This window comes from Hyla sarda, chromosome 3, assembly GCF_029499605.1.
Source record: "Hyla sarda isolate aHylSar1 chromosome 3, aHylSar1.hap1, whole genome shotgun sequence".
Classification (NCBI taxonomy): Eukaryota; Metazoa; Chordata; class Amphibia; order Anura; family Hylidae; genus Hyla; species Hyla sarda.
Genome location: NC_079191.1, coordinates 421,176,816 through 421,203,885, shown reverse-complemented (window position 1 = coordinate 421,203,885; position 27,070 = coordinate 421,176,816). Strand labels below are relative to the sequence as shown.

Genomic DNA, 27,070 nt, shown 5'->3' with positions numbered 1-27,070 from the left:
AACCTACCTACTTCAGCCGAAGCGGTATTGCCAGCCGCCGGACTCCCGGCGGGCAAAAGTGCCTAGGGCCGTCACTTCTCTCAAATCTCCTCTCCTCAGGCCAGCTGTGACTTGCATATAAAGAAAATACAGTCAGTAACAATAGACAGCAAACAGCAACTGTCCAAATAACAAAGTGCAAAAGTAAAAAGTGCCCATAAAGTAATATATATATATGTAAAAATTTTTTTTTTTTTTTTTGAAAATTACCAACTTTCTTTGTATATTATTCTTATTTTTAGTATTATATATTTTTTTTTTTATTTTGTTTTTTTTAAAGGGGTAACAAAAACCATGCACCTAACAACAAAGTGCACAACCGAGAAGAACACAAAATGACACCAACAAATGTAAACAACAGGGAGGGAGGGAGGGAAGCTGTCTTCTCAGGAGCGCTGGTGAGCACAAAAGGACTAACCAGGGGGTGGGGTGGACCTAAATATACCCTGGGCGTGCCTTAATTCCCCTCCTACTAACCCGGGAAAGCAGGGGGTAGGGGGAAATATCCTGGGCTCTACATTAACCCCTACCGTCCCGTGCAGTCAGGGCTACCTATCCCTAAACGGGCAGGTAACCTGCAGACTGCCCGGCACACTTACGCCTACCACATCATATGCCCTCCCCCCACGTCTCCCAATAATGACAGGCAACATTATTCTTTTACTGGGCTGGGTGGTGGTCACAGCTCAATTTATTAAATAACAGAATATTAACTCTATAACTGCTGCATTGCAGCAACCTACCTACTTCAGCCGAAGCGGTATTGCCAGCCGCCGGACTCCCGGCGGGCAAAAGTGCCTAGGGCCGTCACTTCTTAAATCTCCTCTCCTCAGGCCACCGAGGAGCCCGTGTACTCCTACACGGTGCTCCGACCCCCACCAAGCAAAAACAAGGCCTGCTCCAAACCATCTTGTAAGCCCGACAAGAAGATGTCTAGGCCTATATCATTCAAGTGAACCCCATCAGAGATCATAAACCGTCTGTTATCACCTTCAAGCTCCCGATGACGGACCACCACTCCACCCTTCTGTCGCACAAACCGGGCCATACGAGAATTCACCAAACGCCGTGAACGCTCGATGGCCTCAGCATTGCGAGCACCCTGCCAGGATACTCTAGGCACTATCTCGGACCATACTAAGACTAAATCGGGAAAAAACCCAGAAAACCGTTCAACATCGGCTTTCATCAAAGTAATCAGATCAGGAACCCGGAAATAACAGAGATCATTCCCGCCCGCATGCACCACCAAAATGACACCGGAACGGACGGTTCTAGCAATGTCCACCACTTCAGTAAGGATCCGTGTCCAACGCATACCTGGGATCCCTCTCCAGTGAGGCTCAACATTGCCGCATCCCAACGATCTCCCACCCGGCCGGCAATCCTCTCTCTGCGCGGCCCGGTGGAAATAAGAGTGGCCCAGGAAATAAACCATCGTCCTCTGCACATCTAAAAAAGGGGAAAACAAGTTATAACAACAACTCAGGGCGTACATATCGCGCATAACAACCAGAGCGCCAACGGCCAATACGCTGTATCGCATCCACCGATAAACCTGCCCTGGACGCCTCCGTAGCAGCGCCTATCCGAAAAGAGTGCGTACCAAACTCAGCAGCCGGAGCACCCAAAAACCGCAAACAACCCTTGAACACTGCCTGAAATTGAAAACGCGTTAAAGGAAAACCATCAGCATGCGTGAAAAATTGGCGGCCAGGAACCCGAACAGCCAAAAACGACGACACCGCCCGCACTGGACATTCCGGACCGTCCACTGCAAGAACCCGCACCCAAGCTCCCTGACCCACCTGATCAGTTTTCGAGCGTCGAATCCGCAGCTGCAAAACCCCATTGGAACACAACACGTCATCCTGTAATAAACCACCGTCCCCGGCTTTCGAAACCGGAACCAACTCGCCGATGCGCAGCGCTGCAAAAAACATAACGCAAAAAGCGGCCGAATACAACTCGGACTCATAGATCGAAGAACAACAACTACGGGTAGCCGGCAAAAGAGAAGCCAATAACAAAAACGAAACAGGTCTGCGAGTTTCACGCCGCACATGAGTGCGCTGCCAACCCTTCAAGGCCTGCTGAAATAAAAACAGTTTCGAAACATCTTCCCATCCCAACAACTTAAAATAAAAACTTACCCCAGCTAGCCATCGCCGCGCTACAATTGCAGACACCTGTAAATCGCGCAACTACAACACATAATCCACTGTAACCGCTACGCGGTTGTCAACAGAGGTAGCCACCTCCCGCCCAGCCAGCAACGCACACCACTCAGCCCACACCTTACCATGTCCCGCCCATGTAGATGCCGCCAGCGATGATTCAACCAGTGGGATCAGACGTTGCTCGGCAGGGCCCAGACCAATGGGGGGGCAAGGGAGCCCTTCCAACGCAGCATCCGGACACATCCTCCGAAAATCCTGAAACTGAAAACGAGAAAGGGAATCAGCAATCACGTTATCAACCCCAGCTACATGGCGAGCTTTAAACCAAATGTTCAACTCCAAACACCGAAGAACCAAATGCCTGATCAAAGACAAAACAGGAAGGGAGGAAGAAGACAAACCATTTATGCAATGAACCACACTCAGATTATCCGTCCAAAAACAAACCCGCCTATTGCTAAATCGTACACCCCACAACTCCACAGCAACTATAATAGGAAACAATTCAAGCAGGGTGAGGTTCCTGCACCAACCATTAGCCTGCCACTCAGGCGGCCACAACTCCGCACACCATTCCCCTTGAAAAAAGGCACCAAAACCCACGGAGCCAGCCGCATCCGTGAACAATTGAAGCTCAGCATTGGACAACTCATCCCCCAACCAACACGTGTGACCATTATACCGTCTCAAAAATTCTCTCCACATCAAAACATCCGCACGCATTTGCCTTGAAATGCGAATATGATGAGAAGGGCAGGAAACGCCCTTGGTGGCCAATGACAAGCGCCTAGAAATAACACGCCCCATGGGCATAACACGGAAAGCAAAAACCAAGTGTCCCAATAAAACCTGCAATTGCCACAGCGTCACTTTTCGTACACCACAAAAACTTTCAACCAACAAGAGCAAACTCTCCAATTTCTCCGCCGGTAGTCTAAAAACCATGGCCACAGAATCTATTTCTATACCCAAAAACGAAATAACCGTTGAAGGGCCCTCTGTCTTCTCAGCGGACAAAGGCACCCCAAACTTCAACATGAAAAAACGAAAAGAATCCAACAAAAAACCACATCTGGGAGACCCAGCCGGGCCAACAAACAAGAAATCATCCAGATAGTGAATAACCGAACGGCTGCCCGTCTCAAAGCGAACAACCCACTCCAAAAATGATCCAAACATCTCAAAATACCGACAAGAAATAGCACAACCCATAGGCAGGCAAACATCATAATAAAAGGCCCCATCCACACGGCAACCCAGTAAGTGATAGCATTCCGGATGCACCGGCAACAGGCGAAAAGCCGATTCGATGTCCGACTTCGCCATCAACGCCCCTTCCCCAAACCCCCTAACCAGGGCCACCGCCCGGTCAAAGGAAACATAAGAAACCGTTGCATCCTCCCTAGAAATGCCATCATTCACCGAGGAACCTTTCGGATACGAAAGGTGGTGAATCAGGCAAAACTTCCCGACCTCTTTCTTCGGGACAACCCCAAGGGGGGAAACCCGCAAATTATAAAAAGGGGGGGACATAAAAGGCCCCTCAAAACGACCTAAAGAAACTTCCTTACCAATTTTCTCCCGCAGCACCTCAGGGTACTCCCTGGCCGATTTCAAGTTGTCAGGGTAGGAGGAAGAAACCTGACCCAAAATAAAAGGAATAAAGAAACCATAACGAAAACCCTCTAATAAAACTAAAGCATCCTCCTTATTGGGGTACTGGTCTAACGACGGGCACATCATGTCCACGTTCACCGGGGTCCTTCCCTGCAGCAGCAGAGGGCGCCCGGCCGGTCTGCTTAGCAGCCCGCTGACACCTGACTGCGGCGTGGGACCCCCCGCAGGCAGAACACTCATGCTTGTATTTACACAAGCTGAGGATACGACAATGTCCCTCGTTAAATAACAAGCAAGCACCGGGTCGACGCACGGCCGCCGGCCCGGTGGTCCCGGTTTGACCAGCGGCTCCCTGCTGAAAGGGCTGCGCCTTCTGAGCCATCATCAAACGCAACCAAACATCGGTCGCCTTAACACCCCAACCAACATCCAGCTGCAAAGACAACGGCCCTCTGACCTACGAAGGGAACGGCCCTCTGACCTATGAAGTACTCGGTCACGCGGTGGCTGACTGACTTGCCGCATATTATCAACAAAAAGCAAAGGGGAACTAGCTGTAGCATCTAAAGGTGGCAGATCATCAGATTGGGGCCCCAAATTATCACAAGCATCCTCATAAGGAGGATCAATGCTACTACCCCCTAGGAGAGGTGGCTGCTGAGGGTCCCCAGGCAGTACAGGAACACCCTGGGGTCTAATGGGAACACGGGCCGTGGCAATTGGGGTATCAGGTATTTCCTCAGCAGAGGAAGAGGCATGAGAGGGAGCAGGGGCACCAGCACCCATAACCGCTGGCAATGCAGGGGTTAATTCTGGTCGGGAAACTACAGCAGGCCGCCCTGAAGTACCTGGGACTGCCGGGACCTGCAGGGAAGCGCGCGAAGCAGCTGAAGAAATCCCCACAGCTTCCTGTGACACATGACCCGGAAGGGGCGGAGCTACGGCCCGGGCCACGGCCACTGCCGCACCAGGGGCCGAAATTACAGCTGAGTAGGCAATGCGGGCAGCAAAGCGCCCCCTCCTAGAGCTAGCAGAAGACCTAGGGGGACTGGGGCTCAGACGCGCCGGAGGGCGCGATGCACGGGCGGTCCGTCACCCCCGTACAGCAGGACCTACCGGCCGAGATCCACTACCAACCGCAGCAGCAGGAAGCCCTAGCCCAGCCAGTAGCTGAGATAAGACGCCTAGATCAGCCAACACCCGCTCCCGGATAGCAGTCCACACAGCCTCGTCAGCCATCTCCGGAGCAAGCTGTCTTCTCAGGAGCGCTGGTGAGCACAAAAGGACTAACCAGGGGGTGGGGTGGACCTAAATATACCCTGGGCGTGCCTTAATTCCCCTCCTACTAACCCAGGAAAGCAGGGGGGAGGGGGAAATATCCTGGGCTCTACATTAACCCCTACCGTCCCGTGCAGTCAGGGCTACCTATCCGTAAACGGGCAGGTAACCTGCAATCAGATCGCTACTTTCATTTTGCAAAGGCCTTGTTAAAATTGAAAGAAGCGATCTGATTGGTTGCTATGGGCAACTGGTCAACTTTTCCTGTCCTCAGGTTTTGATAAATTTCCTCCAATGTCTTTTGGTTCTTGACCATCGTCATATTACACCGCCCCAGCGGTCAGACCCCCCCCCCCCCCCCCCCCCCCCCCGTTATCAGCTGCTTATGCTCTATCCCATGGATAGGGGATAAGATAATTTTTGCCATATTTCCCCTTTATTCGGCCAGAACACACCCAAAATCTGTTCCAGCCAAACTTTGCTTTGCATCCTGCCATTTCTCCCAGCTGCTCTTTTTCTACCTGCATGTAAGGCATGCCTACACTCTCTTCCTAATTCCTTAAAGGGTTACTCCAACCCTAGACAGCCGATGTCTGATCACTGAGGTCCCGCCGATCGGACCCTTACGATCTCTGTGCAGCACCCGGCGTTCTAACCAATATGTTTAGAAAGCTAGGTTCTTGTGGCGCGGGTCATGATGTCATGCAACTCCCCTCCATTCATGTCTATGGGAGGTGGTGTAACGTCACAACCCCTGCCATGGGAACCCAGCGTTCTAAACATACTGTTTAGAATGCCAGGTGCTGCTTGAGGATCTCTAAGGTCCCCAGCGGCGGGAGCCCAGCAATCAGACATCTTATCCCCTATCCTTTAGATGTCTAGGGGCGAAGTACCTCTTTAACCCCTTAAGGACTCAGCCCATTTTGGCCTTAATGACTCAGACAATTTAATTTTTACGTTTTCATTTTTTCCTCCTCGCCTTCTAAAAATCCTAACTCTTTTATATTTTCATCCACAGACTAGTATGAGGGCTTGTTTTTTGCGCGACCAGTTGTCCTTTGTAATGACTTAACTCATTATATCATAAACTGTATGGCGCAACCAAAAAACACTATTTTTGTGGGGAAATTAAAACGAAAAACGCAATTTTGCTAATTTTGGAAGGTTTCGTTTTCACGCCTTACAATTTATGGTAAAAATGACGTGTGTTCTTTATTCTGAGGGTCAATGCGATTAAAATGATACCCATTATTACATACTTTTATATTATTGTTGCGCTTAAAAAAAATCACAAACTTTTTAACCAAATTAGTACGTTTATAATCCCTTTATTTTGATGACCTATAACTTTTTTATTTTTCCGTATAAGCAGCGATATGGGGGCTCATTTTTTGCGCCATGATCTGTACTTTTTTTTGATACCACATTTGCATATAAAAAACTTTTAATACATTTTTTATAAATTTTTTTTTATAAAATGTATTAAAAAAGTAGGAATTTTGGACTTTTTTTTTTCTTTCACGCTGTTAACCGTACGGGATCATTAACATTTTATTTTAATAGTTCGGACATTTACGCACGCGGCGATACCAAATATGTCTATAAAAAAATTTTTTTACACTTTTTGGGGGTAAAATAGGAAAAAACGGACGTTTTACTTTTTTATTGGGGGAGGGGATTTTTCACTTTTTTTTTACTTTTACATTTTTTTACATTTTTTTTTACACTTGAATAGTCCCCATAGGGGACTATTCATAGCAATACCATGATTGTTAATACTGATCTGTTCTATGTATAGGACATAGAACAGATCAGTGTTTTCGGTGATCTTCTGCTCTGGTCTGCTCGATCACAGACCAGAGCAGGAGACGCCGGGAGCCGCACGGAGGAAGGAGAGGGACCTCCGTGCGGCGTTATGAATGATCGAATCCCCGCAGCAGCGCTGCGGGCGATCCGATCATTCATTCAAATCGCGCACTACCGCAGATGCCGGGATCTGTATTGATCCCGGCACCTGAGGGGTTAATGGCGGACGCCCGCGAGATCAGCAGCCGGGATCAGCCGCGCATGACACGGGCATCGCTCCGATGCCCGCGGTTATGCTCAGGACGTAAATGTACCTCCTGGTGCGTTAAGTACCACCGCACCAGGACGTACATTTACGTCCTGCGTCCTTAAGGGGTTAAGGGCCAGTGCACGTACCCATAAATATGACCTCTAGCAAGTTCCCTGCATGAGTCCCGTTCATCAGAAAAAGGATCGTGCACGGAACTTGCTGGGTATCGTATGGTTGCCACGGCAACTGTACCACCCAGCATCAGCTGCCTCTCTCCGCACCACATTGTGCAGATCGTGCAGGAGAGAAGCTTTGGACACATAAAAAAACTCATGTCATCCATTTTGCTAACCTGATTTTTCACATACAGAAATAAAATAAATGAATCGAACAAGTCAAAGATTGGTTTAAAAAAGGGGGAACTTTATTTTTTATTTCTTACAATGTTTGTGTAGGGATTTTATGTAACCTCCATCACTCACTAAGAGCGAACAGTAACTAATACTCAGGACAGGAAAAACCTCCAGAGGGGAGGAAACCTGTAGGGAATCCATGGCTACTGTACTGCCCTTCCTCTGGGCATACTAAAGGAGGTTACCTCTAGAATTTGGGCAAAGTGTCTGTGTATGTGCGTGATTCCAGGGGCTATGCCTTCATCCAACTTTTTGCTGTACGTCTAGAAATGCGACTCCACGTCTGGAAATAGTGCATCTAAGATAGGAAAACAAAAGATGGATTATCTACATGTTTATTATAGAAATGCACATGGAACTGCACTAAAGACCTTTGGGACACAACAATATGACACTTACCAGTCACAGTCGTGTATGAGTCTCCATTCCCTGGTACAGTGTCCAGCATCGGCCCCTGACTGATGAACAATGAGCAGGAGCCGTGTTATTTCTGCTCAGTGCTGCTCTCTGGTGGCAAAGTAGTTATGACATCACATGTGTGACACGCTGTTACCTCCTGGGAGTTCTATTTGAGTAGTGCTGCTCTCTGATTGGCTGAAATCCAAAAAAGCTTTTTAACATATTCTGCATGACTGTAATCTAAGGGATTTTTTTGGCAATTGTTATTAAAATGACGTTACTCCCCATGGGTGTGTTATATTTGTTTCACCTAACCAGACACTCAGTATTTGTAATATCATTTGGTGGCCCCAACAGCCTGGGCCCATAGGTTTCTTACACAGAACAGTGCGGCTCCGGGAGGCTCAATGAGCATCGATTGCTTCTGGGACGTCAGACGAGTGAAGCCCCTGACGTTGCGGTGTGGAGCAGAAGAACATCACTAGTCAGACGTCCCAGCAGCCATCGCTGCTCATTGATTTTAAATGGTTGTGGCTCCTGATACCAGTCCAAGATCAGTCAGCAAGGGCCAAGAATGACATAGTGCATCAGTGATCCCTTGTGGCTGTTCAGCTGTTGCAAAACTACAACTCCCAGCATGTACTGACAGTAAAGTGCTCTGTGGGTGCACTAGAGGGCTCAGAAGGGAAGGAGCGACAATAGAATTTTGGGAGAGTGTTTGGATGGAATAGAAGTCTGGGGCCATGTGCGTTTACAAAGCCTCCATGGTGCATGAACAGTGGACCCCCCCCCACATGTGACCCCATTTTGGAAACTACACCCCTCACGGAACATAACCAGGGGTGCGGTAAGCATTTACACCCCACTGGCATTTGACAGATCTTTGCAACAGTGGGCTGTGCAAATGAAAAATTACACTTTTCTGTCAGTCACCTGTGGGGTGTAAATGCTCAATGCACTCCTTGTTACATTCCGTGAGGGGTGTAGTTTCTGAAATGGGGTCACACGTGGGTATTTATTTATTTTGCGTTAATGTCAGAACCGCTGTAACCAGCAGCCACCCCTGTGCAAATCACCAATTTAGGCCTCAAATGTACATGGTGCGCTCTCACTCCTGAGCCTTGTTGTGCGCCCGCAGAGCATTTTACACCCACATATGGGGTATTTCCGTACTTGGGAGAAATTGTGTTACAAATTTTGGGGGTCTTTTTTTCCTTTTACGTCTTATGAAAATGAAAAGTATGGGGCAACACCAGCATGTTAGTGTAAAAATGTAATTGTTTTACACAAACATGCTGGTGTATAACCCAATTTTACTTTTTCATATGTGGTAAAAAGGAGAAAAAGCCACCAAAAATTTGTAGCCCAATTTCCCTTGAGTACAGAAATACCCCATATGTGGCCTTAAACTGTTGCCTTGAAATATTACAGGGCCCCAAAGTGAGAGAGTTCCATGCGCATTTGAGGCCTAAATTAAGGATCTTCATAGGGGTGTTCCCGGGTGCAAGCGTTACACTTGCCTCCTCCACCAAAAATACTGTACATCAGGGTGCCTCCAGCTGTTGCAAAACTTCCAACATGCCTGCACAGTCAATGGTTGTCTGGCAATACTGGGAGTAGTTATTTTGCAACAGCTGGAGGCTCCGTTTTTGATGTACAAGGCGTTTTTTTTATTTTTATTGGGGGGGCACAGTGTAAGGGTGTAGTGTATATTAGTGTTTTTCTCTTTATTTAGAGTTAGTGTAGACAAGTGTTGTGTTTTTAGGGTACATTCACATGGGTGGGGGTTTACAGGGAGTTTCCCGCTGCAGCGGAAAATTTTCCACATCTCAAACTTGAAGCGGGAAACTTGCTGTAAACCCCTGCCCATGTGAATGTGCCCTGTACATTCACGTGGCGGGGGGGGGGGGGGGGCAAAACTACAACTCCCAGCATGCACTGACAGAACGTGCATGCTGGGAGTTGTAGTTATGCAGCAGCTGGAGGCACACTGGTTGGCATTGGGAAACACTGAGTTAGGTAACAAACTACCGCAGTGTTCCTGCACCACTGTCTGTTTCCTAACTCAGTGTTTCCAACCCATGTGACTCCAGCTGTTGCAAAACTACAACTCCCAGCATTCATGGTCTGTCAGTGCATGCTGGTAGTTATAGTTTTGCAACAGCAGGAGGAACACGGGTTGGGAAACACTGAGTTAGGAAACAGACAATGTTTCAAACCAGTGTGCCTCCAGTTGTTGCAAAACTACGACTCCCAGCATGACCAAACAGCCGAAGGGAATGTTGGGAGTTGCAGTTATGCAACAAGTGGAGAAGAACAGTTTGGAGACCACTGTTTAGTGGTCTCCAAACTGTAGCCCTCCAGATGTTGCTAAACTATAACTCCAAGCATGCCCAGTCTGCCCAGGTATGCTGGGAGTTGTAGTTCGGCAACATCTTGAAGGACACAGTTTGGAGACCACTGCACAGCCAAAGGTTGCCTGGGCATGCTGGGAGTTGTAGTTTTGAAACTCCTAGAAGCAGCAATGAAGATCACTTTATAGCGACGCTGGATCCACTCACCTGCCGCCTCCTGACCATCGAATCGCAGGGGATAGGAGGAGGTGGCACGCCTGCCACCTCGCTCCTATCCTTCAGGATGATCAGGGATGTTTCTGACATCTCCAATCATCCCTATTTTCCAGGCTATCGGGTCATCAGAATTGTGGCGATCACCGACATGGGGGGGGGTCTCAGGACCCCCCCAGGGGTTTACACGGTACGCTTGCTGAATTATTTCAGCAGGCATCCCGTTCCGATCCCCGTCCGGCTAGCGGCAGGTATCAAAATTCCCATGGGCGTACAGGTACGCCCTTGGTCCTTAAGTACCAGGACACAAGGGCGTACCCGTACTCCCTTGGTCCCCAACAGATTAATCGCAACCTGTGTGCTGGTAATGTGTAGGAGCACAAAATTAAATGGTTACAGAGCATTTGATGCATTTTGTGCCAAAAAGCTAAGCTATGTCTGGGATGGTGTAGTTTTAGAGACTTTTCAGTGGCTTTGTGCCTTTTTTGCCCCTTTTCACAAAAAGGCACAGTTCATAAAACCTGTCCATATCATGTGTATTGCCAAAATCAGTGGAATGCAACTCAAAATCAGCAGAAATGTGTAAACCAAAAGGCGCAAATAAACCCTGCTTGAGCCTTTTTTGCACCTTTTCTAAACACAAAAAACTGTCTAAAGACAATGATAACTGTCGGCCATTGTTTGTTTGGGGTTTTTGGCCAAAAAACACCACGTAAAACTGCCCCCTCATTTCTTTTCTCCCATGATGTCATCTTTGTGGCATTTTTTGCCAGTAACACTGGGGGAGGTTTATCAAAACTTGTGAAGAGGAGAAGTTGACCAGTTGCCCCTAGCAACCAATCAGATTGCTTCTTTCATTTTTAAAAAGGCCTCTGAAAAGACGCATTCTGATTGGTTGCTATGGGCAACTGGGCAACTTCTCCTTTGCACAGGTTTACATACATCTCCCCCAATGGCCCTCATTTACTAAGAGGGTTTATCTCTGAGTGTTTCTTGGTTTACTCTGTGTTTTTTTCTCCCTTATTTACTAGTGTGTCGCACGGGGGAAAAAATTGTGTCACACGGGTTGGAAATTGTGTCGCAGGGTAAATTGTATATATGCCCCCAGCACAGTGCTATCATATACCCCCCGCAGCGCATATGTATATATACCCCCGCACAGCACTATCATATACCCCCCCGCAGCGCATGTAGATATATATATTATATATGCTCTCCACACAGTGCATCTATATACATATGCCTCTGAAGCGCTATCAATGACTAAGCAGTGGTCTCCAACTTGCGGACCTCCAGATGTTGCAAAACAACATCTGGAGGTCCGCAGCTTGTCAATGATAGCGCTTCAGAGGCATATGTATATAGAAGCGAAGTGGGGAGCAGATATATAGCGTTATCTGGTCCCCACTTCGCTTCTATACACAATCCTCAGCAAACACCACAGCTGCCCAATCGCCTCCCCCATCCCCAGTGTTATAATTACCTGTTCCCGGCCCGGGTCCGCGAACATTCTGGCTTTGGCGCTGTTGCTGTGCGCTATCACTGTGTGCACTGACGAGTGTGGTAGGCCTCTGGGGTAGGGGTAGTGTAGTCAGGGTATTACTTCAGTATATCAGGGGTTAAGATTAACCCTATTGTTTGTGACAGCAGGCTGAGGGCTAGTAAGCTGAGGTAATTCTCCAGCCTATCGTCGCCCTTCCCAGTAACGATAGGTGCATGCATAAAATGCGGTATATGAAAAGTAACAGTCTCATTAATACAGTCTCCATACACTTCAGTGACTGACAGTTGTTGCGGACCTTGACTTTTGATATAAGTCTCAGAATTTAGGGTAATTTGCGAAGATCCGTCTGGATTTAGGGCATAGATAAGGTCCGGTGATCTTGCAGAATGCTTAGGGATTGATTACACTCACAGTTTAGAAGAAATCAGCTGTCGCCGCAAGGCTCGGGCCTAACTCACTGATGACAGCAGCGCAGATCCCTCCCTGTCAACAGTCCATGAGGAAAGAGAGTGAGCAATGGCCGCCGCTCCCTTATATGGGCAGGGCAGTTTTGGTTTGGTCCAAGTCAGCTGTCACTCACCGTTACATAGCCTGATGGGTAAACACCTGACTTCCTCCAAAAGTCCTAGAACTACAAACCATAGAGTCTTTGGAGCGCATCACGTGACCCGCAGGTCCTGCGACGCTAACTAAGTAAGTACAGCTACTATATAATTATATACACATTAAATTTAAATAATTTTAACCCGATAACGACTATGGACGTCTATACTCGTCCAATGGCCGTTACCGGGGTATGACGCGTCATACCGGCCAGCCCCCAGCTGATTCCTGTAGCTGGGGGCCGGCGTTAATAGCCGACATGCGGCGATCGCCGCGGCCGGCTATTAACCCTCTAGATTGCCGCTGTTAAAGTTGACAGTGGCGTCTTAAGGTGCCTGTATACAGTCCCTGGTGGTCCAGTGGGGTGTATCGCCCCCCCGCAGCGCGATCGCGGGGGAGCGATCCACTACTGAGGTAGCCTGAGGGCTTACCTCTCCTGCTGCGGCGGCTCCAGTGCTCTGAATGAAAAAGCCTGGCAGGACCAGGCTTTATCAATCGAGCGCAGAGCACACAGATCATTGTGGTTTTATGAAACCCAAATGATCTGTATGAGGAATCTAATGAGTGTAAAAAAAAAAAGTTTAAAAAAAGTTTAAAAACACACACTTAACCCCTTCCTTATTAAAAGTTCAAATCACCCCCCCTTTTCCCAAATTCCATATTAAAAATATGTAACCATAATAAAAATAAACAAATGTGGTATCGCCGCATGCGTAAATGTCTGAACTATAAAAATATATAATTAATTACACCGCACGGTCAATGGCGTACACGCAAAAAAATTCCAAAATCCAAAATACCGTATTTTTGGTCACTTTTCATACCATAAAAAAAGGAATAAAAAGCGATCAAGAAGTCCAATCAAAATAAAAATGGTACCGATTAAAACTTCAGATCACGGCGCAAAAAATTAGCCCTCAAACCACCCTGTACGTTGAAAAATAAAAAAGTTATAGGGGTCAGAAAAGGACAATTTTAAATGTATACATTTTCCTGCATGTAGTTATGATTTTTTCCAGAAGTACGACAAAATCAAACCTATATAACTAGGGTATAATTTTAACCGTATGGACCTATAAAAATAAAGTGTCATTTTTACCGAAAAATGTACTACGTAGAAACAGAAGCCCCCAAAAGTTACAAAATTGTGTTTTTTCTTCAATTTTGTCGCACAATGATTTTTTTTTCCGTTTCGCCATAAATGTTTGTGTAAAATGACTGATGTCATTCCAAAGTAGAATTGGTGGTGCAAAAAATAAGTCCTCATATGGATTTTTAGGTGCAAAATTGAAAGGGTTATGATTTTTAAAAGGTAAGGAGGAAAAAACGAAAGTGTAAAAACAGAAAAATGCTTGGTCCTTAAGGGGTTAATTACAAAAGGGGTGACAAGGGGCTAGATAAGGATGAGGACCTCACCTAAACCTAAGGACTCTGACTTTGGGGACCTCACCACAAGGCAGCGGATGCAATCCGGTGCCGGGACACCACACGAGTGACGTCCCCAACTCACGTCGTGACATCACCGTCAGTGCGCACAGCAACAGCTCCGAATCCAGAATGTTCGCGGACGCGGGCCAGGAACAGGTAATCATAACACCGGGGATGGGGGAGGCAATGCGAAAGCTGTGGTGTTTGCTGAGGATTGTGTATAGAAGCGAAGTGGGGACCAGATAACGCTATATATCTGCTCCCCACTTCGCTTCTATATACATATGCCTCTGAAGCGCTATCATTAACAAGCATTAGCCAGTGGTCTCCGACCTGCGGACCTCCAGATGTTGCAAAACTACAACTCTCAGAATGCCCGGACAGCCAACGGCTGTCCGTGCATGCTGGGAGTTGTAGTTTTGCAACATCTGGAGGTCCACAAGTTGGAGACGACTGCATTAGTCATTGATAGCACTTCAGAGTCATATGTATATAGATGCGCTGTGCGGGGAGCATATATAATATATATCTACATGCGCTGCGGGGGGTATATGATAGCGCTGTGCGGGGGTATATATATATATATGTGTGTGTACACATGCGCTGCGGGGGGTATATAATAGCACTGTGCGGGGGGTATATATATATATATATGTATGTACACATGCGCTGCGGCGGGGGACAAGACATATAGCGAAGCAGGGGGCAAGATATATAGAAGTTGTGGGGACATATACAAAACCCCAGCGATTCTATATATCTTTCCCCACCGCAGCTCGCAGGGATCCCTGATTGGCTCTTCAGTACCGGCCATTCAAGGATCCCAGCGGGGAATTTGAAATTGAAAGTGAAATGCATAGTACGTCACTGGGGAGCGGAGCATGCCGCCCGCTCCCCTGCTTAATAACTTTTGATCGGATCGGGTGTCAGAAGTGAGACCCGATGCGATCAACCCCTTAGCCCCTGTACTACTAGCCCCAACATGGAACAGAGCCTGTTCCATGATGGGGGTAGGATTCACTCGGTTTTCAGTAATTTCCCGACAGCTCAGAGCTGTCGTGTTTCATCATACTCCGAGTGTTTTTTCTTTTTTGTCGGGAACACGCCCCTTTTTGTGATAACCACGCCCATTTAGACGGGGTTAAAAAACACTCGGAGTGATGATATATTTTATCGGGTTGTGCGACCAAATTTGTGTCGCATGGGCTATGCGACACAAATTTGGTCGCACAACCCGACAAAAAAAGTCGGCTTGACATCAGTAAATGAGGGCTAATGTGTATTATTACTATTATTATTATTGATGTTTTTTTTTCTTAAGTGTTTTTTTCTTTTTCTCCCGATTTTTCTCATTACAAGTCATCAAGAAAGATGCCAAAACTTAATTAAAAAACTAAATAAAATACTCTTGGCATCCCACAAATTTGATAATTACCCGATTGATTCCAACCTAACATGTGCCCGCAGCGAGCATGGTGTTTTTTTAGACAAACACGCCAAGTGTAATCCCAGCCTGAATGAGTGTTTTCACAATAGCACAATAGAGGCTGCAGGTTGGGTTATATATCTGAATAGTTGCAGCGTACAGCGCGTGCCGCATTTATGTGGCGGATTTCCGCTGGTATGTATGGTTTTTTGCGCTGGTGAATGCAGAGGCACTTACTGGGTGTGGTTTCCTAGGTGCGCAGTTTCCGCACTGATTTATGACTTGCAGCTTTTGCAAACGTCGCACGGATTTGTTCAACAACCACTCCGGCCGCGACCAGGCTGACTGCGCTAATGACCAAGATGCTGCAGTGAGTGGCTTTCTTTCTGTGACACCCGTCATGTCCATTGAAAGCAATGGGCGCTTTGTTTGCCTGTATCCTACAGAAGGTGCCGGTCACTGACAGAATGCAATGGGATGCCTGCTAGGGCTGCCACCCTGTCCAAACTGATCCGTGACGTGGTGGGCGTGACCCCTATTACCCAATGGGAACCCCCAAATTGCCCTGTATATAGTGTAGGGGGGGAGCATTTGCCCCATTTGAGTGAGTGAGTTTAGTCACTGCTGTGTGCAGAGCTCCATGTGAGCTGCAGTGTGGAAAGGAGTTGGAAGAATTGTGAGGTGATTCCAAGGAGATCCTAAAAGAAAATCTGTCAACCAAGCGACCGCGCCATTCTGCAAGTGTTCCCCCATACAGTTGGTTAGTCACACTGTGACAGTGTCAGTAATTGGACTTTAGTAGAACCCTAGTCAGCATGGGATATCTCTTATTCTCCAAGCCTCAAGTCTATCTAATTGAAGTGGGAGAAAAGCACCATAAGTCCCAGCAAAGCCACAGGGCTCCCGCGGGTTACACTGCATCCCTTCTACTCTGCTCTGTAGAGTATTGCACCATCTGCTCCTACCTCAATAAAAAGACAGTTATTCGTAAACCAGCGTTGTCGTGTTTATTGCCCCGTGTCTGGCCCAGGAGAAGCTGTCTCCATCTCGGACCCTGTATAGGATAACAGTGCCCTGCCATCACGATCTGACAAGTATAACTTGCACCCCCGCGTCACCACACTAGTGTGTCTCCCGCGCTCCCATAGAGAATACATAGAACATGTGCCAAGACGCCACTCCATACCCTGGGAGAAACGGGGCCCTGTTCAGGAAATTCCGGGGGGTCCCAAAGGTCAGACCCCCTGTTTTTATGTAGTGGAGTATCTTTTTAATACAGACTGTTGTGAAGAGGGCTACTTTATTTCAGACACAGAGAAGAACCTTTTTTTAAGGCTTAATTCGTATGGCAGAGTATTATGAACAAATTCTGTATAGCAACACTCCTAGGCACCGCATGTGGTGCTGTATGGCACTGTACTAAGCAGATATTCTTCCTTAGAAGCAATGCTGTTCAGAAAAGTACCACTTTATTATGGCAACCAATGGAGTCTTAATCCCATAGAAAATATTGTATAATAGGGCACCATTTACTCTTTTTATGGCTCCATACAACTCATAGTAGGGCGTTGGCCACAATAAATTGACATTCCTTTTGGAAATTTGCATAATTATCTTAACCCCTTAAGGACTTAAAAACTTACCTTTTAAAAATCATAACCCTTTTAATTTTCCACCTAAAAATCCATATTATGGCTTATTTTTTGCGTCGCCAATTCTACTTTGCAGTGACATTAGTCATTTTACCCAAAAATGCACGGCGAAACGGAAAAAAAAATCATTGTGCGACAAAATCGAAAAAAAACCCGCCATTTTGTAACTTTTGGGGGCTTCCGTTTCTACGCAGTGCATATTTCGGTAAAAATTACACCTTATCATTATTCTGTAGGTCCATACAGTTAAAATGATACCCTACTTATATAGGTTTGATTTTGTCGCACTTCTGGAAAAAATCATAACTACATGCAGGAAAATTTTTACGTTTAAAAATGTCATCTTCTGACCCCTATAACTTTTTTATTTTTCCACGTACGGGGCGGTATGAGGACTCATTTTTTGCGCCGTGATCTGAAGTTTTTATTGGTATGAGTTTTGTTTTGATATTACTTTTTGATCACTTTTTATTCATTTTTTAATGTTATAAAAAGTTACCAAAATACGCTTTTTTGGACTCTGGAATTTTTTTGCGCGTACGCCATTGACCGTACGGCTTAATTAATGATATATTTTTATAGTTCGGACATTTACGCACGCGGCGATACCACATATGTTTATTTATTTTTTTTTTTTACACTGTTTTATTTTTTTTATGGGAAAAGGGGGGTGATTCAAACTTTTATTAGGGAAGGGGTTAAATGACCTTTATTAACACTTTTTTTTTACTTTTTTTTTGCAGTGTTATAGGTCCCATAGGGACCTATAACACTGCACACACTGATCTCTCATCCTGATCACAGGCATGTATTAACACGCCTGTGATCAGCATTATCGGCGCTTGACTGCTCCTGCCTGGATCTCAGGCACGGAGCAGTCATTCGTCGATCGGACACCGAGGAGGCAGGTAAGAGCCCTCCCGGTGTCCGATCAGCTGTTCGGGACGCCGCGATTTCACCGCGGCGGTCCCGAACAGCCCGACTGAGCAGCCGGGATACTTTCAGTTTCACTTTAGAAGCGGCGGTCAGCTTTGACCGCGCTTCTAAAGGGTTAATACCGCACATCGCGGCGCGATCCCGCTTCATATCGCGGGAGCCGGCGCAGGACGTAAATATACGTCCTGCGTCGTTAAGGGGTTAAAGGGGTACTCCGGAGAGAAAAAATGTAATCAACTGTAAACAGAAAGTTATACAGATTTGTAAATTACTGCTATTAAATAATCTTAACCCTTCCAGTACTCATCAGCTGTTGTATGCTTCAGAGGAAGTTGTGTAGTTCCTTCCAGTCTGACCACAGTGCTCTCTGCTGCCACCTCTGTCTGTGCCAGGAACTGTCCAAACCCCATAACAAACCTCTCCTGCTCTGGACAGTTCCTGAGACAGACAGAGATGGCAGCAGAGAGCACTGTGGCCAGACTGGAAACATAGAAACATATACAAACATTTGAATGTGTCGGCAGATAAGAACCATTTGGTCCATCTAGTCTGCCCAATAATCTGAATCCTATCAATAGTCCCTGGCCCTATCTTATATGAAGGATAGCCTTATGCCTATCCCTATCTTATATGAAGGATAGCCTTATGCCTATCCCTATCTTATATGAAGGATATCCTTATACCTATCCCTATCTTATATGAAGGATAGCCTTATCCCTATCCCTATCTTATATGAAGAATAGCCTTATACCTATCCCTATCTTATATGAAGGATAGCCTTATTCCTATCCCTATCTTATATGAAGGATAGCCTTATGCCTATCCCTATCTTATATGAAGAATAGCCTTATACCTATCCCTATCTTATATGGAGGATATCCTTATGCTTATCCCTATCTTATATGAAGGATAACCTTATGCTTATCCCATGCATGTTTAAACTCCTTCACTGTGTTTGCAGCGACCACTTCTGCAGGAAGGCTATTCCATGCATCCACTACTCTCTCAGTAAAGTAATACTTCCTGATATTACTGCAGAAACCTTTCCCCTCTAATTTAAAACTATGTCCTCTTGTGGTAGTTTTTCTTCTTTTAAATATGCTCTCCTCCTTTACTGTGTTGATTCTCTTTATGAATTTAAAAGTCTCCATCATATCCTCTCTGTCTCTTCTTTCTTCCAAGCTACACAACTCCCTCTCTAGTATACAGCAGCTGAAGTGAAGTTCTGGAAGGATTAAGAATTTTAAATAGAAGTCATTTTCAAATCTGTTAAACTTTCTGGCACCAGTTGATTTTAAAACATTTTCTTTCTTCCGGGTACCCCTTTTTTTTATACAATTTTTCTTTTAATAAAAAAAAAAATTTACAAACATTTTTAAAAAATTACAATTTAACCAACTGTCAATTTTGGAGAAAAAAAGTTATTGCAGATGGAATCTCCTTAGTGTGAATGAGCCCTCCAGATGTTGAAAAAACAATGGCTGTCCAGGCATGCTGGGTGTTGTCGTTCTGCAACATTTGGAGGACCACATTTTGAAGACCATTGCCTTATAATAAGGGAAACCTGCTTCCAGCTGTTGCATTGTGTCATTCCAATGTAAGGTCTGATATTCTTTAAAGAAGAACTCCAGCCAAAATTATCTTATACCCTATCCACAGAATAGGGGATAAGTAGCTGATTGTAGGTGGACTCTCCACGATCGGCTACTTATCCCCTATCCTGCGGATAGGGTATAAGGTAATTTTTGCTGGAGTTTTCCTTAAAGGGGTACTCCGCTGCTCAGCATTTGGAACAATCTGTTCCGAACACTGGAGTCGGCGCTGGGAGCTCGTGGTGTCATAGCCCCGCCCCCTCATTATGTTGTGCCACGCCCCTTCAATGCAAGTCTATGGGAGGGGGCGTGGCGGAGGCCACGCCCCCTCCCATAGACTTGCATTGAGGAGGCGGGACGTGACATCATGAGGGACGGGGCTATGATGTCTCGAGCTCCTGGAGCCTGCTCCAGCATTCGGAACAGTTTGTTCCAAATGCTGAGCAGCGGAGTACCCCTTTAAGGGTGCCTTCCCAACTAGCGTATACGCAGCGTATTTCACGCGGCGCAAAATTTGTGGCAACAGCGAGAAATACGCTTCATATTCCTTGCTCACTATACATACAGGGCTTTCGGGCAGCAGCCCTATGTGTGCAGTGAGTTTTGGAGGCGGAGCTGCGCGTCACAGTCACACCGGCACACGGCCCCGCCTTCAAAACTCACTACACGCATAAGGCTGCCGCCGGAAAGCCCTGTGTGTATAGTGAGCGAGGAATACGCAGCGTATTTCCCTCTGCTGCCGGAAATTTTACGCAGCCTTAAATACGCTGCTTATACGCCAGCTGGGAACGCACCCTAAAAGAATATTAAACTTTACATTGAAATGACCAGATCAGGACTGGCTCAGTGAGGAGCGTGTGCAGTACATGGCGCTCCCATAGAAATGAATGGAGCATGTGCCATCTACCGGTAGACAACATGTTCTGGAGATTGCTGGGGTTCCCAGTAGGGATCGACAAATATTGATTTTTTAGGGCCGATACTGAAAATATGTTAACTTTGAGGCCGATAGCCGATAACTTATACCGATGTTCCGGTATAAGTTATCGGCTACCCCCCCCCCCCCGCTTTAAATCAATGAATTGCAGCGGGTTTTGCGGGGCCTGAGACCGCCGCCGCCGCCACCCGCTACTCTCCCCCTGCCTGTCCTGGGGTCCTCCCTAGTCCAAACACCACCTGACAGTCCTTACAGTAGTCTCCTAATGGCGTATGTCCAGATGTTGCAAAACTACAACTCCCAGCATGCCCGGAGATTCCATCGTTTAAATAAGCTTACAGCGGTCTCCAAACTGTGGACCTCCAGATGTTGCAAAACTACAACTCCCAGCATGCCCAAACAGCCAACGGCTGTTTGGGCATGCTGTGAGTTGTAGTTTTGCAACGTCTGGAGGTCCACAGTTTCGAGACCACTGCCCTATTACATGGGGAACCTGTTGTGATATTCTTTAAGAATTGCCATTTTTCTCCGGACATATCAAGCAAGCAAGTTAATAAATAAATAAATAGATAAATAAATAAGTAAATAAATAAATGAATAAACATGTAAATATATAAATAAGTAAACAAATAAATAAAATATATAAATAAGTTAATAAATTAATAGATAGATACATACATTTGTCTTGAAAATAAATAAATAAGTAAATAAATTTAATAAGTAAATAAATAAATAGATACGTAAATAAATAAATTAAATACATTTATACATTTATTTAAATAGATAAATAAGTAAATAACTAAATGAATAAACATGTAAATATATAAATAAGTAAACAAATAAATATATAAATAAGTTATTAAATTAATAGATAGATACATACATTTGTCTTAAAAATAAATAAATAAGTAAATTAATACATTTCATTAGTAAATAAATGAATAAATAGATACGTAAATAAATAAATAAATTAATAAACAAATAAGTAAATAAATAAATAGATAAATAAGTTAGTAATAACAATAAATAAATAAGTAAATAAATAAAAAAAATATGTAAATAAATAGATTAATAAGTAAATGAATAAAAAAAAAAAGATAAATGAATAAATAAATTAATACAGAACAAACATTAAAAAAAAAAAAAAAAAAAAAAGTCTGGTCCTTTCCCTGGAAGTGTCTGCAGTTTAACATTTCACCTGTGGCAGTACTTATCAAAGACGATCCTTCCTCTGCCTTGAGAGGGTTTAAGATGATACCGCCCAAAATTAATGCCAAGTGACAGGACAATTCACAAACCATGAGCCTCGGCCGCGCGGGCTGGCGAACTCCTCCATGTGACACGTCTCCAAAAGAGAACAGTCTCGCCCTGTCTCTTAACATTGCGTCCGAGGGCTCAAACGCCACATAGGGAACGCGCTGTAAGATGAAGGGGATACATGTGCGGCTGACATCTTGTCCAGTCACATACCGGAGCACGTCACCTCTTTTCGCCTGTCAGAAAACCCGGGGCTAATTCTTCAGCTTTGTTGTCGCTGTTGTTACCCTCACTCAATATTTATTTTGTCTTCTCGCTGTCACGAGGGGGAGCGTAGAGTCTTAAGATTAAGTAACATATTTCTCATTATTACAGATGCGTATACACCAGCGCAGAGAGGCCTGACTTTTGCTGGTATTTATTTTAGAAATCTTGTGCTATATATAAAGCGTAAAAAAGTTTGTTTTTTTTAATCGAAGAATTTATTCATTTTAAAATGAGGTAGTGTAATGTAAATAGGGCATAGATGCATTTATACAGGTGTAACAGAGCCGGGTTTGTCATTGGGATACATTTTCGCGATCATTTTACGTAGGGCCTCATAAGTTTTTTTTATTGATAGGTGGTGCGGGACGCGTGTAAATAACACAACTGTGGCTCGAATTAAAATTGATCTGGCGTCGACCAAGTGCAAGACCTCTATATGAAGGGTTAAATAATTAGTTTGTCCATAGATAAATTGTTTTAGGGAGCACAAAAATAAACCCTATGTTTCCCATACACTAAAAAACCCATACATTTTATTGTAATCTACATAATCTAGATTTCAATAAAGTTTATATTTTTTTTTTGTTTTTTTTTTTGTGTATGAGAAATATAGGGTTAATTTTTAGGCTACCTAAAGAAGTTGGTCTGAGGGGAAATGTTGTACATCTTGGCAAAACATTAACCATTCCTAATATACTTCATTAAAAATGTATCTCCTTTTTATAGAAATCATGGCTTATAAAAAAAAAAAAAAAAAAAAAAAAGACCACCAGGGGCCCCCATACCATACAGAACATAATCCTGTCCGGCTGTTGTATCGTCTTTGTCCCAGCTGAAGCACAGGCTGGGACAAAGTCCAGGAAGTGAGGGCGGGACTAGCACTCCTCTGTGCTCACTCCTGTCCTATCAGACTGAAGCATGAAAACAGAGAAGAGGGGGTTACAGAGCAGCCTGCAGTGGTTGGATGAAGAAATCCAGCAGACTCAGGGAGGAAGTGAATGCATGGTGAGTGAGGGCGGGCTCAGTGCTTACCTAGGAGACGCTGCTTCCTGAGCAGTGGATGTCAGAATGAGTGAGTAGCAGAATGAAGGGATTTGTGAGTCAAATGCAGAAGCTGGACACATAAAAAGATATGGGGATACAGAGACAAAAAAAAAGACATGGTCGCACATCCACAACATGCACAAATGATCTAACGCTTCTCAGCAATATATATAGAACAAACAGGTCATTTGTGTACTTTATGATCATAAAGTGCATGAAGCCCGCCAGCCTCGTCACGACCACCTGGATGTGGTGGGTCCCTAACATCCCTAGCATAAAATGGCGCGGCACCACGCGGCGACCACCACCACCACGACACCAGTGCCCACGGGAGGGGAACGACCCGCTGGCCGAGCAGCCCCAAATGCCACTCGAACCAGCCCACGGGACGCCCCCCACGCAGACACGGTGCCGCGGCGGGAGCAGCCGCCATGCAGTACCACACCAATGTGAACAGGGTGTAATGGTTCACTCACCATGTGCATCCAGCCAGAGACTGGAAGCCTAGACATAAAAAGATATGTAACGAATCTGCATGACCAAGTGAGTAACATATAGAAGCACTGTATGGGAAACACTGGTCTAAAGGTAGAAACAGGGAAAAGGACTGAAAAAAAGGGTTTGCAAATGAATTGCTGTCAGAAAGTTCTACATATGTGTAAATTAATTCTATTTAAAAATATCAAGCCTTGAAGTACATATCAGCTGCTGTATGCTCCAGTGAAAGTTGGGTAGTTCTTTTCAGACAGACACTGTGCTCTCTGCTGCCACCTCTGTCCGTGTCAGGAACTGTCCGGAGAAGGAGAGGTTTGCTATGAGGATTTCCTGCTGCTTCTATTGACAAAAGTAGCAGCAGATAGAAAAGAACTACACAACTTCCTCTAAAGCATACGGTAGTTGATAATTACTGTTAGGCACAAGTTTTTTTTTAAAGATTACCTCTCATTAACTTGATAAATGTTATAATCATCCCAGTTCACTGCCCCCATCATGATAAACCACCCCCTGCTTTTATTTTTATTATTTTTAAGTTTTCTACCTTGATATTGCTCTGTATTTTCTGCTCAGGTTCTGGTTCACAGACTGGGAAGGGGCGTTCCCCAGCAGGTGTGACATCATCTGAAGCCATACAGGGGAGAACGTCCTCCCTCACTCTGCAACCAACAGCAAACGGCAGTTAAGTGTGAGATGAGCTATGATTGGATAAGGTTGGACACACCCCCCTCAGCACTCCAGACTGCATTTCCTGTGTTTGGACTTCTGCCAGGCCAGCAGGAGTCCAAAGTCTTTGCAAAATATGGGGGGAAATGTGCTTTGGACAAGTAGGGAGACACCTAGCGGAAGCTTTTTTAAACACAAATAAAACTTTATTTACCATAAGGAGTGCAACAGCAAAAATGTGTTTTAATGGGAGGGCCCATTTAAATAGAAGTAATTTATACATTTGTAGAACTTTCTGGTACCAGTTGATTTGCAAGCATTTTTTTTACACAATTTTAATGGAAAATGTGTAATACTTCATTTTCCCTGTGGGAGTGCTGTGCAGCAAATGAAAACTTCACTTACTGATTACTTAAAGAGGTACCCTGCCCCTAGACATCTTTGTCCCCTAGGATTCAAAGGATAAAGGATAAGATGTCTGTTGGCGGAGGTCCCGCCTCTGAGGACCCCCACCATATCGGCTGGGGCACCCCAGACATCCGGAACTTCGGTCCTTGCCGGATGACTGGCGATGTGGGGGGGGGAGGCTTGTGACTTCATGGTCACGCCCTGCTAGTGACGTCACAGCCATGCCCCCTCAATGCAAGTCAATGGGAGGGGGCATAACAGCCATCACGCCCCCTCCCATAGACTTGCATTGAGGGGGCGTGACCATGACATCACGAGCGGGGTGTGGTCGTGATGTCACGATCCTCTGGTGCTGCACCCTACACGCTAAACGAATGCTGGGTGCAGCAGAGTGATTGCGGGGGTCCCCACCGATCAGACATCTTATCCCCTATCTTTTGGATAGGGGATAAGATGTCTAGGGGCGGAATAGCCCTTTAAGATTGCAGCAAAGGTGGGAGTTAGGAATGTCGCCCTTCTTTTTAGACAGGTTGAGCCCAATGTGATTCTTAATGGGTAGGCACTATTTATTCTCATTTAGAGGAACTGCATCCTTTCTGTAAATAGTTGCCTGTCACTTTAAATGGACTCTATGCATCTAAGAGGCTTCTAGATGATGCTTTACTTGTATGTGTGACTGTATATGGTGAGGACATTGGATGGTGGGCTGCATTACCTGGTATTTTTGCCATTTTGGATTGTTATGTCTAGCGCCACAAGGTTTGTCTTCTGGTCTGTCAGAAGGCAGATGAGGTGGTGCAGGTAATATCATGGATTTTGGAGGAATCTAGTGGTGAAAAGAGGATACCGGTGGTGGGGTTTTTGCAGTGGACCACAAGACTTAGAGACAGCAGAGTCATGATGTTAAGAGGTAGAGATATTTACACCAGTCAGGAGGGGAGATTTATCAAAACCTGTCCAGAGGAAAAGTTGCTGAATTGACCAAAGCAACCAATCAGATCGCTTCTTTCATTTTTGAAAAGGACTTTGGAAAATGAAAGAAGAGATCTGATTGGTTGCTATGGGCAACTCAGCAACTTTTCCTCTGGACAGGTTATGATAAATCTCCCCCTCTGTGTGGACAGCTCACAAAGGTTCTACTGAAGGTTGACTTCGATCCTGTGTCCGGTGTAGATAGGTCTGAGGCCTATAAATATCGATGGTAGTGTGTCCCTCTGCAGAAGAGGCAGCAGGGCTGGATGCTGTATGAACCAGAGGCTAAGAAACAGTTTGTCCACTGGAAATAATGCTGGGCTGACATGATGTGGGCTTCTGAAAAGCTATATGAGGGTCACTTGTTGAGTATGGAGCATCTCTGAGGTGGAAGTGGTTTGGCTGCTTCTCAAAGAGGGGCCGTGAGGAGAGTCATGGAGCAGACAATGAGCCAGCAGAGTAACCACTTTTAATTTAGGGCTAGAAGAGTCTGGCTGGGAACAACAATGCCTTAGGGTTTTTTTTGTAGGCAATAGCTGAAGTGGTATAGACTTAGCGCGAAGAACTGCAGTGGCCATGTCTCAGAAGTCTACTGTGGCAGTGAAGAACGTTAGCCCAACAAGTCAAGCTGAGAAAGCCACTGTGCTAAGACGCTTCCTGTTTCCTGTATCCACACAATGTGAGTAAAGACTTCCTTTATCTCCAAACCCCCTTCCACAAGCACCACGCACTTGGTGTGTCAACACATCTACTTTCATAGCCTAGTATTAGGAACCTGTATGGCTGTTGATATAGCCAAACCCAGGGAATGCTATCATTAGGCCCTGTTCTGTGTCTGAGGAAGATCCCCTGACCCGGTGGGCCAAAAGATAACTGCAAAAAGAGGCTTGGTTTTCTGAATGCCTTTGTCGTGGCCTGAATAGTTAGGCCTGAAATGTGGGCTAGGTAGTTGGAGCCTGGAAAATGGAAACAGCTCTGATGACTGAGAGGAGAGAACATGAGGCAGACCTTAAAGCCTAACTCCAGTCATGTTGCTTTGGAAGGATACAGGTAGCCTGCAAGTTGCCCACTGGTAAAGTGAGTGGTCTACGGATGTACTGGAAGTCCTATAGACTTGCATGGGACTTCCGGCAAACCTGTTGATCACTCGCTTTAGCAGCTGGCAACTGGCATGCTACCTGTATCCTTCCAAAGCAACATGACTGGATTTGAGTTGACGTTAATTTTAAGCATGTATCCTTCTGCCGCAACATCATTGGAGGTGCATTTTAAAGAGGGAAATAGCCTATAGGATGGTGTCTTAAAAGGCAGCCATGTTGAGGATAGAACCCTTA

General features: G+C 45.5%; 1 protein-coding gene and 1 long non-coding RNA gene across 2 annotated transcripts; both read right to left on the bottom strand.

Annotated features, from left to right (window-relative positions):
- Nucleotides 1-895: 895 nt before the first annotated feature.
- Nucleotides 896-5,032, bottom strand: LOC130361078 (uncharacterized). Its single transcript, XM_056563644.1, has 2 exons — nucleotides 2,342-5,032; nucleotides 896-1,491 (listed from the first exon to the last, which is right to left on the bottom strand). The coding sequence occupies exons 1-2, from the start codon at nucleotides 4,074-4,076 to the stop codon at nucleotides 896-898; spliced, it is 2,331 nt and encodes a 776-aa protein (XP_056419619.1). The 5' UTR covers nucleotides 4,077-5,032.
- Nucleotides 5,033-7,582: 2,550 nt separating this feature from the next.
- Nucleotides 7,583-10,558, bottom strand: LOC130363046 (uncharacterized). The gene is made up of 3 exons (XR_008891692.1): nucleotides 10,544-10,558; nucleotides 7,983-8,177; nucleotides 7,583-7,881 (listed from the first exon to the last, which is right to left on the bottom strand). It is a non-coding gene; the product is annotated as an uncharacterized LOC130363046 (long non-coding RNA).
- Nucleotides 10,559-27,070: the final 16,512 nt, after the last annotated feature.

What these genes read in the sequence shown, in the direction of transcription:
- LOC130361078 (XM_056563644.1), bottom strand. Translation starts at nt 4,076, where the DNA reads ATGAGTGTTCTGCCTGCGGGGGGTCCCACGCCGCAGTCAGGTGTCAGC. An exon ending in ATCTACATGGGCGGGACATG is followed by an intron (nt 1,492 to 2,341) that starts GTAAGGTGTGGG and finishes CCCCTTTTTTAG; the next exon opens with ATGTGCAGAGGACGATGGTT.